The following is a 19,147-nucleotide window of genomic DNA, read 5'->3' as shown; positions in this document are numbered from 1 at the left end:
AGGGGAACTTTAAATGGCACCACTTACCTTTTTGAACAATTTCACATTGATTCAAATTCTATCAGAAGTAATAAATAACAATCCATAGTGATAAGGTTCTACTGATATACAAGATGCACTTTTTGCAGAGAAATGCACACTGAATGAGACAGTAAACAGTAGAATGAGTTTTATGCAGCTAAGAAATTTGAATGCTAAAATGTTGAACTTACACTACTTTCAGATTACTACTACCCATTACAGCTGCTGAAACATTTCTCTCTTTGTCTCTGAACATCAAGAGATTTTCAGCTGTTTGACAGGAACCTGCAAATGCGTTCGAAATACATGAAGTTTAAGTAGGAAAATTCTTCAGCTCCCTCTGGTTCTTTGAAAGATGTGCATTTTGATTACTTCTCTGAGGCTGTTAGTTTTTCTTTTTTCTTTTTTTCTTCAGAAAACCATCAAGTTCTTTGAGCAAATGCATTTCTAACTGCAGGATGTACAGTGCAGACCATCCATAAGCAGTCAGAAAATGTAATTTATTTCATTCTGTTAGCAGGGAACAAAGAATTAGTGCCAATTAATGCCAATATCAGGATTTCTAGGTCACTAGGACTTAGAACAATTGCAGTGATTTCCTGTCACTTTCAAATAAGTTGGTTTTTTTTTTTCCAGAAAAATGGCTTGATTCTGTGTTTCTCTAGAAAAGACATGACATGCATATTATCAGTACACTAGAAACCTCCAGCACATCTGAAATCTGATCATGGTATATGAGAACAACAGTGTTAATGCCATAGTCAAATCTGGGATCAGCTGCCTAGGAAGGCTGCATGAGAAGGAGCCCTCAGAGGCTCCAAGGGGCGCTGTTCTGCTTGGGAGCTGCTTTACAGCTTGGGTACTCACCTCCATGCCACTGTCTGTCTGTGCCCCTTGCTGACCTGCGTCTGTAGGCTTGGCTTCCTGGCTGGCCTTTGTTCTGCCTCATCTCCTTGACCTGTTGAGCTGTATCCTACTTTCCTTACCTGGGGCTGTGGACAGAATTCTGTTGGTGGAAGCATGACCTGGCTCGTGTCTTCCTTTGTGCCCTACTTTTGGCTATGGCTAGGCTACTGGCATTGCCTGCACCTAGACAGCACAACTCAGAAAAACTGAGCTCTTTTGCTGCATACAGCACTGAGATTAGAAGCTTGTACAGCAGTCATTTTGAACTGTGAGACCTCAGCTTTGTAGGTGTTGAAAGGGACCTCTGAAGATCATCTAGCCTAAGCCCCTGGTACAGTAGGTTTCCTGCAGTAAGTTCCTCAGGAAAATGCCCGGGTGGGTTTTGAGTCTCTCCAGAGAAGAGACTCCACAGCCTCTGTGGGCAGCCTGTTCCAGTGCTCTGTCACCTTCACAGTAGTTCTTTTCTCATGTTTGTATGGAACGTCTGTGTTCCAGTTTGTTCCTACTTTCCCTTATCCTGTTACTGGGCACCACCAAAAGGTTCCTTACCCTATCGTCTTGACTCCTGCCCGTCATGTATTTGTAAACGTTGATAAGATCCGCTCTCAGTCTTCTCCAGGCTTTACATCTCCAGGTCTCTCATCTTTTCCTCATAGTGGAAGTGCTCCAGGTCCCTTGTCATCTTTGTAGCCCTCTACAGAGTTAGTCTGGTAGTTCCCTGACTTTCTCGAACAAAGTAGCCCAGAATTGGACTCAGTACTCCAGATGTGGCCTCATCAGGGCAGAGAGGAGGGGGAATCACCTCCCTCAACCTGCTGGCCACACTGTTTTTAAGGCCCAGAATACCATTGGCCTTCTTGGTCAGAGGGATACACTGCGGCCTCCTGGTCACCCTGTTGTCCAACAGGGCACCTAGGTCATTCTCCACACAGATGCTTTTTCAAAGATCAGCCCCTAAACCTGTACAAATGCATGCAGCTGTTCTCCCCAGAACTCTACCTTTGCCCTTGTTAAACCTCATCAGGTTCCTCTCTGCCCAGCTCTTCAACCTGCCTGGATCTTGCTGAATGGAAGCACAGCCTTCTGGATCTTCAGTCACTTCTCTTGCAAACTGATGCAGAACTGACACCCAGATGTTGCATTTCTACATCAACACCACAGATTTTCTTGATTATTTTTTCAGACAAAAAAAGAGAAGTGATTCTAATAGAAACTTTGATATTATAATTTGATATTGTAATAACTACAGAAACTAGTTCTGTTATTCATTTGATTATTTTGGATTATTTTCACTTGGTAGCTGTTTTGAATTATATCAAACAGCAGATAATTGCCTGGGCATGTTTGAACTCTTCATTGTTTCAAGGTTTTCAAAAATTTAAGAGATTATTATGAAGCTGACACAGTAAAGAATCAGTAACTTTAGGCAAACTGATAGCTTTGCACTTAAAGTGAAAAAGTACTTTCTGGAAGCGTGGCTTTGGTGTACCCAGTCATATACCAGATGCATCTTCCAACTGATTCTTTTGAATGTCTTATTGTGCTTTTCTCCTTAACGTGGGATGGAATTCTAGTCATTTTCTCAGATTATTCATGGAGATAAGGCCTTTTTCAACAAAACTGTTATTAAAATGTATGTGCATTCTCTCCATGAAATGGAATGCTTATCTTCAAAGTTTGACTGATTTGTTACATTTTTAGTATCTGTTCTTTGAGAACTGGATTGAATAGTTTCTTAATTAACTTTGCTATCAAAATGTCTGTCTCTCATATGATCTGTCTTGCCACTACTTTTATTCTACTGGTGTGTGTTTAGTGTTTTGTATCAACATTGGGCATGTGGCTGAGAAGCTAGAGTTAGTCCTAAGTATCTAGTGAAGGATGATTTCTTGTCTTTAATTTCACAGTTGTTTATATTTCATAGCCTGATTCAAAAAAGAAACTTCATCCTGAAAGTCTCACCAGATAGGTAGATTTTTGTCTGAACCACGTCTTGTGCATCTGTTGTGATTCATACATTATAGTGTGGGTAAGAAGATTTGGAGTCTTATGCCTTCAAACCAATTTCCAGAGTTACTGCTTTGCATTGGAAAACTTATTTTGAAGTGTTTGAGACTCTTCATTATGCAACTGTGCTTCTTCAGCCTGGAAAAGTGAAGGCTGTGAGGTGAGCTTATTGTGGCCTTCTGATATTTAAAGGGATATAAATATAAGGGAAATCAACTTTTTTAAGGGGAAGATAGTGAGCAGACAAGGGGGAATGGTTTTAAACTAAAGGAGGGGAGATTTAGGTTAGATGTCGGGGAATATTTTTACTTGAGTGGTGAGTGCTGGAGCAGGCTGCCCAGAGAACCTGTTGATGCCTCGTCCCTGGAGGCCAGGCTAGATGGGGAGATGGGGCCTTGGGCAAACTGATTTAGTACTTATCCTAGTGGCTGGCAACCCAGCCTGTGGTAGGGGGTTGGAACTTGCTGATCCTTGAGATCCCTTCCAACCCAAGCCATTCTCTGATTCTGTACTGCACATATTTGAGAAATATATATCCTATAATGAGCTTTTAGGAAAGATGAATAGTTGTGTACTCCTTGCATACGTTCTTAGGATGTGTTTAGCATTTATTTGCTCTCTTCTATCATTCAATTCGGGTTTTGGAAATTCTTGAACACAAATGAAGATTTGGCAAAACGAGACTGTGTTGAAAAAGAACAGTGTTACCAGATCAATATATATGAGCCTGTAGTTTCTAACATTAGAATCTACTGGCCTGAGAGTAATAACTAGAAAAGCTGTCTCAAAGCTCTTAAACTATCTCCTCTTACCTATATATTGAAATATTTTATATATATTATTTTATGTATTATTATATATTGTATATCTAATATTTATATATAAAATATTTATGTATATATTGGTGTTACTGTGAGAGTTTGTTTCTGTCTATTAAATTTATTTCTAATGCTTTTCTATTACTGGATTATTTATTGTCTTATTAATGGAATTTTCTTCTTGTATGAATTTACGGTTCTGCTTTGAGGTGTTTTAAAAATCCTTGTATTTTAGGCAAAAGCTGAGTGGAAAAAGTAGATTAGAACATAATTCACAATATGAAGAGGGGCAGATCGTCTGTGCATTTGCAGGAGACTGTTAGAATATTTAGCAGTTAAAATTTTTCTGTATATAATTATCATTTTCAATTTGGATTGAGTGGAAGATCATACCAGAACAGCATAAAAATAGTCAGGACACTATAAATTACACTAGTCATTATTTTTGGAATAGAGATGAAATAGGGAAAGAAAGTCATATTGATGACAAAGCGGAATGTTTAAATATATACAAGAGCATTTTATGTAGGTAAAAGCTATTGAAAAAGGCTAATATAGCTAGATTTTTTTTTTTTAATGAGTGAGGATGAGCTATCACTGAATATTGGAGATGATCTCTAAATCATCTGGAAATCATCTCATCCAACTTCTTGCTCAAAGAATGTTGAATTGCAGGAGTTTACTGAGGTCTTTATCCAAATGAGCCTGGAATCCTCAGGGGCAGAGATTCAGCAACCTTTGGTCCCATGCTTCAGTGTTTGTCTGAGGGGAACATTGCATGTAGCACCACTTGTCATCCAGTGACCAAATTATGGGTACTGCACAGTGCAGATTATCAGGAACACTTCAGAATAGCACTGTTTCTAACCAATTTCTTGAGATAGCACAGTTCTTCTTTATAGTCTATTTTAAAACTTCAGGAATATTGATGCAATGGATATTATGAAAAACTGAAGGCAGAGAGCAGGATTTTGTAAGTTATTACGATATGAAGGACTGTGCTAGAAACAGACAGTTCTGCTTTAAGGCCCAGTCAGCCTAAGTAGGTAGAACGGTAAGTTAAGCTATATGGTAAATAACCAAACACAAATAATAAGGATAGTTTTCACCTTGTGGCCTTGTCTCTTTTTTTAAATCTGTGTAATTTTAACCTCTTCTATTTGCTATTTACATTTCTCATTCATTGATTTTTTTTTTTTAATGTTTCTATTTTTTAGTTTAAATGTCGTCGTTTCTGTTTCTCATTTTTGTGTTAAAATGCTACCTTTGCTTTTTTCTTCAGTTTCATGTATTTAAAATCTTTGTCATTATTTTCTGTTTTGTCTACTGTATCTTTTAGGAATTTATATGATTTTGCCAAGTTCTTTTGTTTAAAATTGAATCCTTAAACTGCAGACATGGGCACGTCTGATTCTTTTGCTCTTCTGTGCTGTTACTTACTTCTTCCTGCAGAGGAGAGGCATTTTCCAAGAAAGGAACTAAGTTCCACAGACACTGTTTCAAACATTTCTTAGTCTCTGTGGTGAGGACACCTAGTTATGGATTATGCTCTGCTTGCATAGTAGAAGTATTTCTTCAGAAGACATTTATACACTGGGTATTTCCATTCAAAACATCTCCTGCCACTCATTGCAGAGCTTAGTTCAGAAGGCCACTAAAAACTGTAGCATGTTTGAAAATGCTCTGAATTTAAAGCCTCTGCACATGAGATCAAATTGAGTCAGATGGGGTGTGTTGAGGTAGGCCAGTCTCCTGCTCCAAGCAGGTTTACGTCCAGAATTAGACCAGGTTTCTCAGGATTTCATTGAAGTGAGTCTGCAGCTTCTGTAACTTCTTTGGGCAGACTCTTTCAGTGCTTATCAACTGTTCAGGCTTTTTCCTCTTACATCCTGTCCAACCCACCTTTTGTAGCATTTTGTCCATTAGCTGTGCGTCTTCAAGAAAAATTCTGACTTTGTTTTCTCTATAGTTCAAATTTATGTAGTTGAAGATTGCAAATAGTTCCTCTCTTGCCCCACTCATCCCACCCGATTCTTTAGGCAAAGCAAGCCTCCCTCCCTCAACTCCTTGTGTACTCTACTCCTGTTTGTCCTAGCTGGCTTCTGCTGTGTTCTCTCCTGTTTGTTGTATAACACTGGTGTTGGGGGGGGGGGAACCTGAAACTTCAATAGCACAGGAGCACAAAGTTACATGTCATATGGGTATCTGAATAACAAAGCATAGAATGTGTTGTCACCCTTTCTTGGTGAGCAGTTTTATTTTAACTAGGCAAAATGCTTATCTGCATGCCTAGATTTAATCTCTGTACTGGCATGTGAAATTGAGGAAAATACTGCTCATTTATACATTATTCACCTTCATTTGCAAAAATGGGATATAGTTTTGACTGAATTATTATTTTGAATAATTTTGTTTCCTGAAGTATTATTCCATTTGCAATTATAAACACCTGAAATACGGTTCTTCCAAGGAAAATAATAATGAATGGGAATATTTGTATTTGAATATGAAAAAAGTGTAATATAGACCTGATATGACATGCAGTGAACCCTTGTGAAAAACTCTTGTATCTTTGTGCTTTGAAACTCTGAAATTTTGAAGACCTACTGAGTAACTAACATGCAGTTATGCCATTATGCATATCCTCAGTCTGTCTGTAGTATACAGAAATCCACCACCTCTCTGGACCCGGTGCAAGTGCAAAGGGTTGATGCATGCTAATCATTTGCAACACTGGTGTCTCAGACATGTGGAGATAAATTCTGCATCCTTTGTATGACATGCCCCATTTGTTTTATTAAGGTAAAATAGAGATGACTCCAAATTATTTTTATGAAACTGTTATCTCTGTGGAACTTTCCTTGTACAAATATTTTATTTTCTTTCATGCGTAAAATCTACTCAATTTTACTCAACAAATTAAGAAAATTATTACAATAGAATATTTTTAATAGATCATCTTTGCCATTATGGGAAATAAGAACGATATATATTAATTTTGACATTTGTTCATTTATTTACTAACAAATACTGCTGCTTGCTTTCAAAATCAAAGTGACTCTTTCCCTCTTTGTCTTTTTTGTCCTTTTTTTTCTTGCTTTCGTGGATGTGAACTCCAGGAGGACAAAGTGGTTAGAGCCTTTTTTCTGTCTAAAGTCCTTTTCTTTTATGGGTAGACTTATTTCCTGGCCTACATTTGCTTTCATTTACACAGGTGTAATTCCTGCTGAAGGCAAGGGGAGTTACTATAATTAAAATGAAAGCAATTATTTGTCATGAAAGGCTTACCTGCTTTTCAGATAACTTAGTTACAGTCTGAGTTGTTGTGGATGTGATGCATGATTTTCCTCTCTGTTTGCAGCTTTTCTGAGCATGCTCCTACCTTTCCTTTAGTTTTGCAATATGATATGTGCACAATTTAAAAAAAAAAAAAAAAAGGAAATTCTCTAGTAGGTGTTTTGCATACAAAAATGCAAATGAATTTCATCACAGTGCCATAAACTGAGTCACTTTTGCCTCCTATGATATCAATATGTGTATTGCTGATGTGTATGCAGTGTTTTTAGTTTCTGTAGCACAGTAATTCAGTTTTGGTTTTTAGTTGCAATACAATTAGATGGCAGTAATTTTTAAGAAAAAGTCTTAACATTTAGAAATATGCTAGCAAAAACTTAGAGGAATCCACAAATAGACGTTATTTTTAACATTAATGGTCAGTAGGCATTCAAAAAAATGTAGTGCACATATCGTATGAAGCATAATGTTGAAATAATGTCAGAAGTTACGCATGTCACTGACACTGTTCTGCTAATATTATACCTAAAGTCAATATTTTAATTTGATTTTATTTTTATATATGTTTAGGAAAGGTAGTATAAAGATGAATTTGAGAATAATCTGGAGTACATTTCAGTATTTTACATTTTAAATGTAATTTTCAAAAGTTAGAATCAAGAAAGCTACCTGTGCTGATGTCAATCTACTCTTTCACAAAAATCTCGAATGTATTCTAATAGGAATTGCAATTGCAGAAACTTGCCCTACAATGCTTGGAGAGTAGGTTCCTGTATGAGCTAAAGAAATTCTTTAGCATTCGTAAGCATTCAGTGAATGTATATGTGGCACAGTCTTTCACTGCAGTAAATAGGATATTGTTTCCTACTGGTGACATTGTCAAGGCTCACATTCAACTTGCATTTATCACTGAGAAATGCATTGTGGAAAGCTGTAAATCACTTGCTGTTGTTACTATTTAGGATGTGTTTTTACAAGGGCATATGTGATCTTTGTGATGGAACACATGGGTCCCCCAGTCTGTTACAGGATTACAGAAGACTTGGGTGCACTCGTGGATGGCAAGCTGGATATCATGACTGGCAATATACCATTGCAGCCCAGACAGCCAACCATATCCTGGGCCTCACCAAAAGAAGTGTGGTCAGCAGGTTGAGGGAGGTGATCCTGCCCCTCTACTCTGCAGTGGTGAGGCTTCACCTGGAGTACTGCATCCAGATGTGGAGTCCTCAGTACAGGAGAGGTGTGAAACTGTTAGAGCGCAACCAGAGGAGGGCCACAAAAATGATCCAAGGGATGGAACACCTCCTATATGAGGACAGGCTGAAAGAGCTGGGGCTGTTCAGCTTGGAGAACAGAAGGCTCCCAGGGGGACCTGATAGAAGGTGGTTTAATAGAAGAGTCTCCTTGAAGAGTCAATTTCTCTCAGTGTAATATTGTAAGGAATTGATGCATGTTCGTGGTGTTCCCATAGTCAATCTAACAACTAGTGTCCATAAGGTACTCTGTATTGTAGCAATATCAAATCCTACAGTCTCTTGGGAGTGAAGGGGAAGAGTAAAGGAATTATAGCAATAATGTTATATGATTATCTAGTTTTTCTGTCTACCTCTGTTTAGGAGGAAAGACACAGGAATTTCTACAGCTAATGAATTAGTCAGGTTTCACCATGAGTAACAGTCATGTCTCAATTTGCTTTAGGTAATATCTGGTTCTGCTGATTTTTGAAATGAAGGTTTTAGGAGTTAAGAAGGAAGAAAGAACATGTTACAGGTCATAGTTGTCTTGACTACAGATATTGTGAAGTAAGGATAACAGTGATCTTTCTATTTTAGTGATGTTAGCATGGTTAAAAATATTGGTACATTCTTTGCAGGTAGTCAAAGCAGGTATCTCAATAAAAATAGGATTTAAAAAAATATATACAGCATGTACTTGTATGTTACACATGCAAAGAATCCTTGATATTACTGGTTATCCTTTGTTTTCCATTGTTAGCCTTTCAGAGGAAGTGTGAATTACTGTCTTCAGTGCTGGAGCCCCCAGTACAATAAAGACATGGTGTTACTGGAAAGGGTACAGGGGAGACCATGGTGATGTTGGAAGGTCTGGAGCACCCTTCCTACAAAGACAAGCTGAGAGACTTGTGCTCATTCAGCCTGGAGAACTTCTCTGGCTCCTTTTCGGTATTTAAGAGGGGTTACAGGAAGGCTTTAGGGAGACCCTTTGTAAGGGCACTTAGTGATAGAGCAAGGAGGAATGGCTTTAAACAAAAAATGCTTAGGCTTCGGTTAGCTATTATGAAGAAATTCTTTACTCTGGGGATGGTGAGGCACTGGCACAGGCTGCCCAGAAAAACTGTGGATGTCCCATTTCTGGAGGCATTCAAGGTCAGGATGGGGCTTTGGGCAACTTGATGTAATGGAGGGTGTTCCTGTCCATGCCAGGGAGTTGGAACTGGATGGTCCTTAAGGTACCTTTCAACCCAAGCCATTCTTGGTTCTATGAATTGGAATTTCTTAAGAGAGTCCTATTCTGTATTTAGTAACTATAGGAGTGACAAATTCAATCTAGAGTACCAGATAAAATTATATATAGATATATACATAAGATATATAATGTCTACATAAGGTATATATAAGATCGTATGTAGACCTTATATATAAGATCTTTACGTAGATGTTTATGTTTTTATAACTACATAAGATATATCTACATAAAGATCTTATATATACCTTATATATATATATATATATATATATATATAAATAATGTATATATGGTATATATTATTATATCACAGAATCACAGAATTAATCACTGAATTGTAGGGGTTGGAAGGGACCTCCAGAGATCGAGTCCAACCCCCCAACATCTACATAAGATGTTATATATACCATATATATGTATATATATATATGTGTGTGTGTATATATATATATATATATATATATATATATATATAAAAGATCTTTATGTAGATTTAAGATAAATTTAAGATCTTCTGGATCTCTGTCCTCCTACTTAAATTTTTACAATTTCTAGCCAAATAATGTTATTAAAAGGAGCATTTCCACTAGCTGTAATAGTGTATAGCTATATCACTGAAACTCTTGAAAGGTCTGATTAAAAAAGCTGAGGTGCTAAGGAGTGCAACAGTAGGTGAAAAATGGATCTTCACTGCAAATATTAGGAAATGAAGTAGTGAATATTTTAATTTTGACTGAATTTGTATTTAAACAAAATTATATATTATATAACTTTACTTGGCTTTAAAGTTGTCATAGATATTTCTAGGGAAAACAGGTGAAGTCATCTTGAAGGTTTTGGAAACAGCTAGCAAGAGAAAACATGGTTCCTTCTGATGTAGATTCCTTCTTTTGCTGGTCATGGGTCTGGCTCCTTAGAGCTTTAAAAATCTCTAATGTTTAGTTATGGACGTATATGGTTTAGATACATCAATCTGTGCTTTTCAAGGGCTCATTTTCTTATTCCTTCTTTAATGACTGTCTCAGGCACAGAGATAAAAGACCAGCTTTTATGGTTTGAGTTAGCTCCATTTTAATTTAATTACGTGGAAATATTATTTGCGACCAATAATGTTGAAGTCAGTGCTGCATGACTGAAGGAGAGTGGAAATCTCATTCTGAATTAGACGGTGTCTGTAGCTGGTAATGAATTCTGTTTTCTCTCTCATCTCAGAAGTTAGGATGCCATTGCTGATTGTTGTAAAGCTAGAGTCAGCTGAAGCAAAAAAGATGGTATCTATGTGAGTGCAGTGTATGGAGAAGACATTTTTTAAAATCGAAAGAAGAGAGGCTTTAAAGATACCATGGATCCTTTATACTCCTGCTACTGAGAGGAAATGTCTCCGTAATTTCATGCAGCCACCTTCATACTAGAAAAAATTGTCTCCAGGGTGGGCAGTGATGAAACAGGAACCTGATCTGGAGTCCACCAGAGAAAGTGGGAAGGCTGAACAATTAGGTATTAGTGATATATATATATATATATATATATATATATATATATATATATATATATATATATATATATATACTTATTAGTATTAGTGTGTATATATATATATATATATATATATATATATATATATATACTAATGCAGATCTGTAACTCAAGCTTGAAAAATTGATTGTATTTTCTAAGCTATATTTCTGCATAATCAGAAAGCTTATGATGTGAAGTTGGCAAGTTAGAGGCTTGGCATAGAGAGAATCTGATACTACTTCTGCTCTTTCATCTCTTTTAGCAGGTTTAGGAAGTTGTTTTTAGGCAGTCTGTTATAAACTGCTACAGGTAAATGAATGCCTTCAACAAAACTGCTTATGATTCTGTAGAGGATAAACTTCAGAAGCAAAACTAGGGAGCTTCCTCCTTGTTTTGTCTTTATCTACAATGTAGAGTGGGTAGAATGCTTAACACTTCGCTTGAAGTTGGTCTTCGATGTTTGTAATGTATGCATTTTAAAATACTTAAAGTCACAGACAAATAAGCTGTCTTTGAAAATGAAATCCTCAGGCTTTACCACTCTTCAGACGTTTCAGGATTTTTTTGGATGAAATTGTCTCAAAGGCTGCTTTCGTCAAATTCAGGATCAAGCATTGTTACTCAATAGCTCTCCAGGCTAATTCCCCTAGTAATAGGTGTGACTTTGGAGTTTTATTTGAGCTTTAATTATTAAATCAAGGTTTAATCATTTTTGAGATTTCTAGACAGAGTTCAGACAATAGCAGCCATTTTTAGCAATGTAGCCTCATAAAACAGTGCTATGTAAGATTACATTATAAAAGATCAAAAGCAATTAACGTTGGGCCTTGTTCTCCCTCTGTGTCTTACTGCAAATAAAACTTTGTATTCCTTAGTTTTCCTTTGATGTTTTCCAGAGTAATGAATATTATTATCCCAGTCAGCAATGACCGAAGTGGTTGTGAGGGTGCTTCCAGCCTTCTGTGAAAATTTCACTTGAACTGCTAACAGGAGAGAAAGCTTCTCTCATTTTAATTCTGCCTTTCCAAAACAGGTCCTGAGCCCTGCCAGGTGTCCTCATGTTTCTATACCATCTGTGTTGCATGTCTCTGCCTTCAGAGTGCCCTGCAACTTTATTACCTGGGATTGCCCAGATGGGGCAAATATTTGTGGAAATCATGGCTTGTTCCTTGCACTCCTTCTTGCTATTTGCCATTACCTGCTTGGGTTAACTCTTGCTTGTTCATGGTGCTCGACTCTGACCTTTGTGTCTTACCAAGAAACAAACTCTGGGTCTCACTGAGCTTTTCACGGGCTGTACACACTCTGAGGGATATTTTAAGACAAAGATGTTGATTTCTTCCTTACTGAAATTTGAGAAAAAAGGGCCCCAAACGTTTTTTGCAAAGATATTTGATGAAACAATTAGGGTGTTTCCTAGATTGAAAGTACTTTTGACAAAAGTCTCCTATATTACTAATTATTAAGGTTGGACGTCTCTCAGCTACAGGAAGCTTAATTATTTTCCTCAGTGTTGTTTTCCTGAGTGTTGTCTTTCAGATTGGGATCTGTAAAAGTAATTCAGAGAGTTGGCAATGTAGGCCTTCTTGTCTTTGGCCAGTTATCCTAGGGTGTCCTCTGATACTATTTCTCATGTATCCATTTGTCTAAGCTGCTCTCCTTTATCTTATTGTGTTCAGAGTCACTCTTGTTTCCTTCATCACTATGGAGTGTACCTGCAGTAGCAGAAGGTGCTTTTAACAAACACAGTAATGAAAAGCTAGTTTTTCTATCTTCTGTTTCTTGTATTGCAAAAGATGAATATATGTAAATACCTTTATGTTTCTTCGTAAATATCTTTAAATACTCTTTGATTTTTTTTGTATTTGTAGAAGTTGCTCTACAGTAAAATCATGTTCTTTACTCAGAAATATGCTATATAGCTTCTGATTTTCAGTATTTTCAAGATTATCACATTACCTACAAAAAATATGGTCAGTATAAGTACATCTTATTTAAAGGTGCAGATTTAAACTTGCCTGAAATTCTGAAGAGCACACATACTAAATAACTAGTACTGATGGCTAAATTAACACACAAATGTCTCTTTCTTAATTACATTTCTTCCATTGTGTTGTTAACTAACAACCTTACTGCCATACTGAAATACTGTCTGTGTAGGTCATCACAATAAAGGAACAGGGAGATTATGCTCTGCTATAGCTAGCTCTGTGCTTGGAGAACATACTCTGATGTGCTCAAGAATGTACTTAAGAATGAAGTCAAACAAAGTCAGTGGGTACATAGGTGTGAAAATCCTTTCACAGACACACACACACACATATTCTTCCTTAATAGCATATATATGTGTGCCTAAAAGTGTGTATAATTTTTCCACCTACCAAAATCAGTGTAAAAGATTCTTATTTTTCCTATAAACCCTGTCCTGTACACATACATTACATGGTAATGTAATTTTATAGTGTAGAAATGAGAAAGAGTTGTTTTTTTTTTTTTTTTTTTTTCAGAAGGCACAAAATTCCTGAAAAGCATCAGAGTTGATTTAGAGGGCGCCTGGTGGTGTTCTAGGGACTGGCTTTCACTTTGTTGTTTCTCTTACCTTAGAAATCTGATTTCAGACTGTGAACCAGAATACTTAATTCTTTAATATATCTTTAAATGGTTTTGTCTTAAAATATATGTGAATACACCATAATAAAAATAGATACTGTTCCGCATAAATACATTTTGGTTGTAATTTTTATCATTCCAATTAATAGAGCTATTTGCAATTCCAGAACCAGAAGACTAAACAGTCCTTGAGCAGTTAAGTTATATTCGCCACCTGTTGCAATATTCAGAAACCATATCATGTGCTATTAAGTTCCAGGTGTAGACCTTTATCAAAGGTAGCTCAGCACATTCCTTGTTTCAGTCCCAGGTGTGTAACAGCACACCTAGGACTCTTTGGACACAGTTAGACATCATGACACAGCAGGGGATGTTATAAATGTTTAATTATCTAGATTCAGCTTCAGTGGCTGGAAACCAGTGCCTATATATATATATAAATAATGAAGACATTACTAGTGAAAGAGTAAAGCAGCAACCTTGCACAGTGTTGTTCTTTTTTTTTTTTTCTTGAACTCTTTGAACTTTATTTAGATAATTTCTTCACGGAACAGTTTTTTGATAGTTTGAGGAATCAAGTGGAAATATCCTTGCACCTGGTTTATTACTGCTTGTTGGCTGTTTAGATTTGCTCTGAAAAAAACAGGAGTTTATAAGATGAACATGTGCTGATTGATACATCAAATATTGGATGCACAGGCAAGACAGTTACTCAGCATAGTATGCATGACTTTATGTAGACAATTTCAGCAGATCTTGGACTTGAGTGCATTTATGGAGAAAATTTAAATGTGAAAAATGCTGTGTTTAAACAAGATATATTCAAATACTTCCTATTTATACTTCAAAGAAAATTAAACGTTCCTGGGTTTGAGTTACTGTATAGATGCCTTCCTTCTGCATCAAGGAGATCTACGGAGAAATCTGGATTTCAGGTAGCTAATTCAATTTCAGTCAATAGATGTATGCTAATGTTGGTAGTTTATTAAGAAATAATTCACTGTAGTTCACAAATTTTTGCAAAAAAAATACCATACCTATGTTTTGTAAATCAAACACACAAATTAGCAGGAATCCTGGTTGGTGTTGAGGACAATGTTCTTTTACAAAATAAGTTCCTAGAGTATTTTTGTAGCGATAGAATCATAGATGTGTCTTTATGAAGAGAAGTTAGAGTTTTAGTTTTAGTTTACTGTGTGTGCAGACAGACCTGCCATTTACCTTTAAATTTTTAAACTCCCTGAGCATTGTTAATAGTGTTCATTTAACCTGTTCATCTTTCAGTTTCAGTGTAATTGCTACATAACTTCAGAGTCATGACCTGGTTAATTAAAGTGTTCTTGCTCTCAGATACTTGGCCATGTGAGTAAGAAAGATGATATTATTGTTAACAATTTGGATTTTTTAGAGTTCTAGGTAGGTAACGTGTGGTATCTTTCACAGGATTAGAATGGTTTTTCCTCTGCTTTGCAAGGCAGGGCTGGTATGTGCAACTGTCTAGTAGTCTGCATTCAGCGTGAGTTAACTTTGTGAATACCGTGATGATTATATATATTTTGATGAATTGGTTTTGCTCTTACATAGGGAATATGTCTCTCTTAATGTCTCTCTTAATCTGCTTTAAATTCTCTTTTAGTTTTATCTAGTCTTAGTTTTGTTTTTGGTTGGGCATGGATATCAGTAGGGGGAGGACAAAGAGAGCTCTCACTGCAGTGGATGCCTCAGTCATTAGGGAAGAGCATAAGTATTGTTTGCATTGTTATTAACATGTTTGTAGCAAAAAGTGAAAGTCTTGCAGGTCGTGTTATAGAGCCTAACACCACTTGCAAGTGCCCATTAAAAATCTCTAAAAAAAAAAACAAAACAACACTTTTTATCCAAGATAAAATGCTTTATTTTACTGTGTACTCTTTATACTATGCTGCAGAGTTGTTTTTTTTTTTGACTTTTTGACTGCTTTTTGTGTTTCTGAACTCTTCCTAGATTAATGTAATCATCTTTGTTTTATAGATTCTTCGTTTATTTTGTTTAGCTGACTATTTGTAGACTGTGTGATAAAATAGCTTTGATACTGCAGTGTTAGACTTCTGTAGTATCATTGTGCCAAAGGCTTAATAAAATGCCACATATGCGTTTTTTATTTTGAATTGGGTTCTGATACCTCTGTAGTTGTCATAAATTTTAAATTAAATTTTAAGTAATATAAGCTCTAAGCCTTGTAGAATTAGTTGCTCACAAACATAGTTTGTATTAACCTTATTTACTAATCTCTGCTGCTCATGTTTAGTACAGCTACTAGCACAGATCATCTGAGGTGTATTTAAGGAAAACCTCTTGTAAGTGGACAGATATTCACCTTTTTAGTAAAGATTAGAAGACATGGTCCTTATCTTGGATGATTTTTAAATAGCCTTTTCTTTACTGGTTACCATTGAAGTCAGCATGGAATTCTCCTAGTTGAAGCCTCCTATAGAGCATAGTTTGTAGAATCATAGAATTTCCTGAGTTGGAAGGAGCCCACAGCGTCTGTCAAGTCCATCTCCTGGCTCCAAAAAGAGCCATCCAAAAATAGACATATATGCCAGAGAGTGTTGTCCAAATACTTCCTGAACTCTATCAGCTTGGTGGTGCTGTGACCCCTGGGGAGCCCTGTTCCAGTGCCTGACCCCCTGGTGAAGAACCTTTTCCTAATCCTTAACAGCTCCACGCCATTCCCTTGGGTCCTATTGCTGTCACCAGAGAGAAGAGATCAGTTGACTTGTTGAACAGCAGACTGTGAACTAACTGGGTCCCTGAATGATAAGAATCTAGGCTTTAAGATAAACGCCTTGTTTTGGCTCTGCAAAAACTGTGGAGCACTTCTGTATGTCGCTCTGAAATGTCCTGCTGCGAGATACTTTAAATCAGAAGTTCTGGAGGATTTCTATGATCAGTCAGTGTTTGAGATCTTTTTGATATCTTTGTAGAAAGATGCTCTAAAATATCAAACAAAGAAAGTCTAGAGAAGCATGCATCTGATTAGAAAGCATACAGTGCCTGAGCTACATGAGGACAATACGGTACAGTGCAGTAAATCTGGATGTACTCTGCAGGGATGAAATCAAGGATGTTGAAGATGTACATGTCGGTGATCAGAATGACAGCCCCAGTGTGTCTTCTTCCTGTTATGGTAGTGAGTGAGTGAGGTGCTGTAGTGATCCACTTTTCACAAGACTCAAGTTCACATGGAATAGTGTTTTCCACACATCTGCTAATGCGGAAAGTTAGAGCCAGATGACATACACATATCAATATTGTACATGTTCTGCCCAGCTTTCCCCTCAAACATGCAATAGTTCACAGGCCAGAAGATAAAGAATTTCATATAAATCCATGAGTTTTCAGTTGTCGACCTCTCCAAAGCCAGTGTTTCTCACCTCACTAGCAGCACATGAGGTGTCCAGCACTGAATTTTGGGCATTTATGGAATTCAAATTCCTCTTTGACAACCGTGATGTAATTTGAATAAAGCCTTAAAACAACTGGGGGAGAAGCATTAATTTTTACTCCAACTACTCCCTTCCCATGTGTACCAAAGCTTCTCTATCCAGGTCTGATTACACATTTCAGTTTAGTTACAGTAAAACCTTAAAGCAGTCCTTCAGAAAGTTGATGAGGGCATATGAAATGTTAAAAAAAAAAAGGAAGGTACGTGGGGTTCTTTCCTGCAGTCAGGTCTACATTATGCCTTTTAAAATCGTGACTGCACAGCAATGAAGGTGTGACTTGTATATCTTAAGCATATCTAGAGCAGAATTAGTGAATCTTGCCCTATAGCCCCAATATTTACTAGATTCTCTACAATTAAGCTGAATGCATTGGAAACATGCTATTTATACAATGACCTTGGTCGTTTTCATTTTAAGTTTATGAAAAGTAGTTTTACTGTAGAGTAGAAGCTGTGCTGTCCTGTGGTTTTCATCCTTATGGGTGTGTATGATGTTCAGTCTGTGGTTATATCTTCCCCTTTAGTTGGGCATTCTTAATGGCATTTTCCTTTGAGAATGCTTTGGTGTGTTTAAGTAGTTCAATGTTGCATCTCACCCCTCAGTTGGAAGAGCAGCCTTTCCAAGCAAGGGGATCAGGACTGTAGCAACACTGAATGCTATGGGAAATTTTTGATTAAGTGGAATGAGAGAAAAACACTTATTTCAGAGTGAGCAGAAGAGTGAAGGTAGCAGTAGAAGTGCTGACGTTTATTTGCTTGGATTATACTTTTGTATTTAGTATGGTGGTGCTAATTTCAATGTGAGCATGTCTTCCTCTGTCTTCTGCACCACGTGCTTATAGGAAATCAACTTGCCAAATAGGATTAAGATAACTGGCAAATACGTTTTCAGTAGATGGAGAAACACTGCTATTACAATCATCCCACAGTATACTTTATATGAAATAGGTTTTAATTAAAAACTTGAAAGTGATCTGATACTGAGTGATTTGATAATATGAGCAACAGAAATGCAAGGGTTTTTTTTTGTCATTTTAATGTTAAAAATGTTGGTTTATATACACTCAGGTTTTTAGATATAAAGCACCTGTCACCTTACTGGTGAACATTCTGATGGCAGGGGTAAGAACAGGAACAGGCCTGCTAATACCTCAGAGTTCCTGTTTTCAACCAGTTATAAAAAAACAAAAAACCACCAGAGTCTTTTATTTAAAGGAGTTTATGATTTGGAACCAGCTGTTGTAAGGAAAACCTACATACCACTGAGATAGATGAATCCTTCAAAACAAAGCCTCAGTACAAACCAAGGTGCTGTAAATATAACAGCAGTTAAAACACATCTTCCTTTGTGGCTGATGCTTGCTCTGTTGAGAGAGAAGATTCTGCAAATCCAGAGATTTGAGGATTTACGCTGTGCAGATTTATATTCACAGATCTGAAGCAATCCTAAAATGCCTAGACTTATTTTTGTTTACTGAACAGCCGAGTGCAACACAGGCATGAGAGAATGCTGCAACTGGAGGATGGGGACAGGCAGGGACTGTACGAAGTGTGGTTGATCTGGGAGCCTTCGAGCTTGTTAGTATACTGACTTGACATCAGAAAGAAATGAAAAATAAAAACCTTTAAAGAAATCAGGCTCATTTGAGGGGTTGCTTACAGAAATGACAGAAGTGTTGAGGGAAAGCTTCAAAGTCTCCTTTGCAAACTTCCAGAGCGTTTTTTCTGATAGTACATAATGGTCACATTGTGAACACGGTACATTGAAGCCCACAAGGTGGAGCCAGAAAGATTTTACTCTGATGTTGCCAAGTCAGTGTTTCCTACAATTCACATTACTACTTATTAACCTAATTGAGGAATGTGTAACATAATGCTGTGTCCTTGGTGACACATACTAATGTACATATCACCTAGTTGTTAGTGTTTCTTTGTGCCATGTATCCACAAAACAGCTTTCTGCTGTATAATGCAATTAATTGTCTGAGGCTGAGAA

At 36.9% G+C, this 19,147-nt stretch overlaps 1 protein-coding gene across 44 annotated transcripts in view; it reads left to right on the top strand.

Moving 5' to 3' along the window:
• Positions 1-19,147, top strand: part of RIMS2 (regulating synaptic membrane exocytosis 2) — a 436,647-nt gene that overhangs the window by 83,593 nt on the left and 333,907 nt on the right. For 35 of the 44 annotated variants that reach the window (XM_048938984.1, XM_048938989.1, XM_048939004.1 and 32 more), the window contains one exon: positions 6,872-6,883. The exons of the other annotated variants lie outside the window; for them this stretch is intronic. In XM_048938984.1, the coding sequence (XP_048794941.1) occupies positions 6,872-6,883 (12 nt within the window). The remainder of the gene's footprint in view (positions 1-6,871; positions 6,884-19,147) is intronic. 44 annotated transcript variants of the gene reach the window in all.

The sequence above is a fragment of the Lagopus muta genome, chromosome 3, assembly GCF_023343835.1.
Source record: "Lagopus muta isolate bLagMut1 chromosome 3, bLagMut1 primary, whole genome shotgun sequence".
In the NCBI taxonomy this organism is placed as follows: domain Eukaryota; kingdom Metazoa; phylum Chordata; class Aves; order Galliformes; family Phasianidae; genus Lagopus; species Lagopus muta.
The sequence above is the reverse complement of the archived record's forward strand: the minus strand, read 5'-3'. Positions and strand labels throughout refer to the sequence as shown.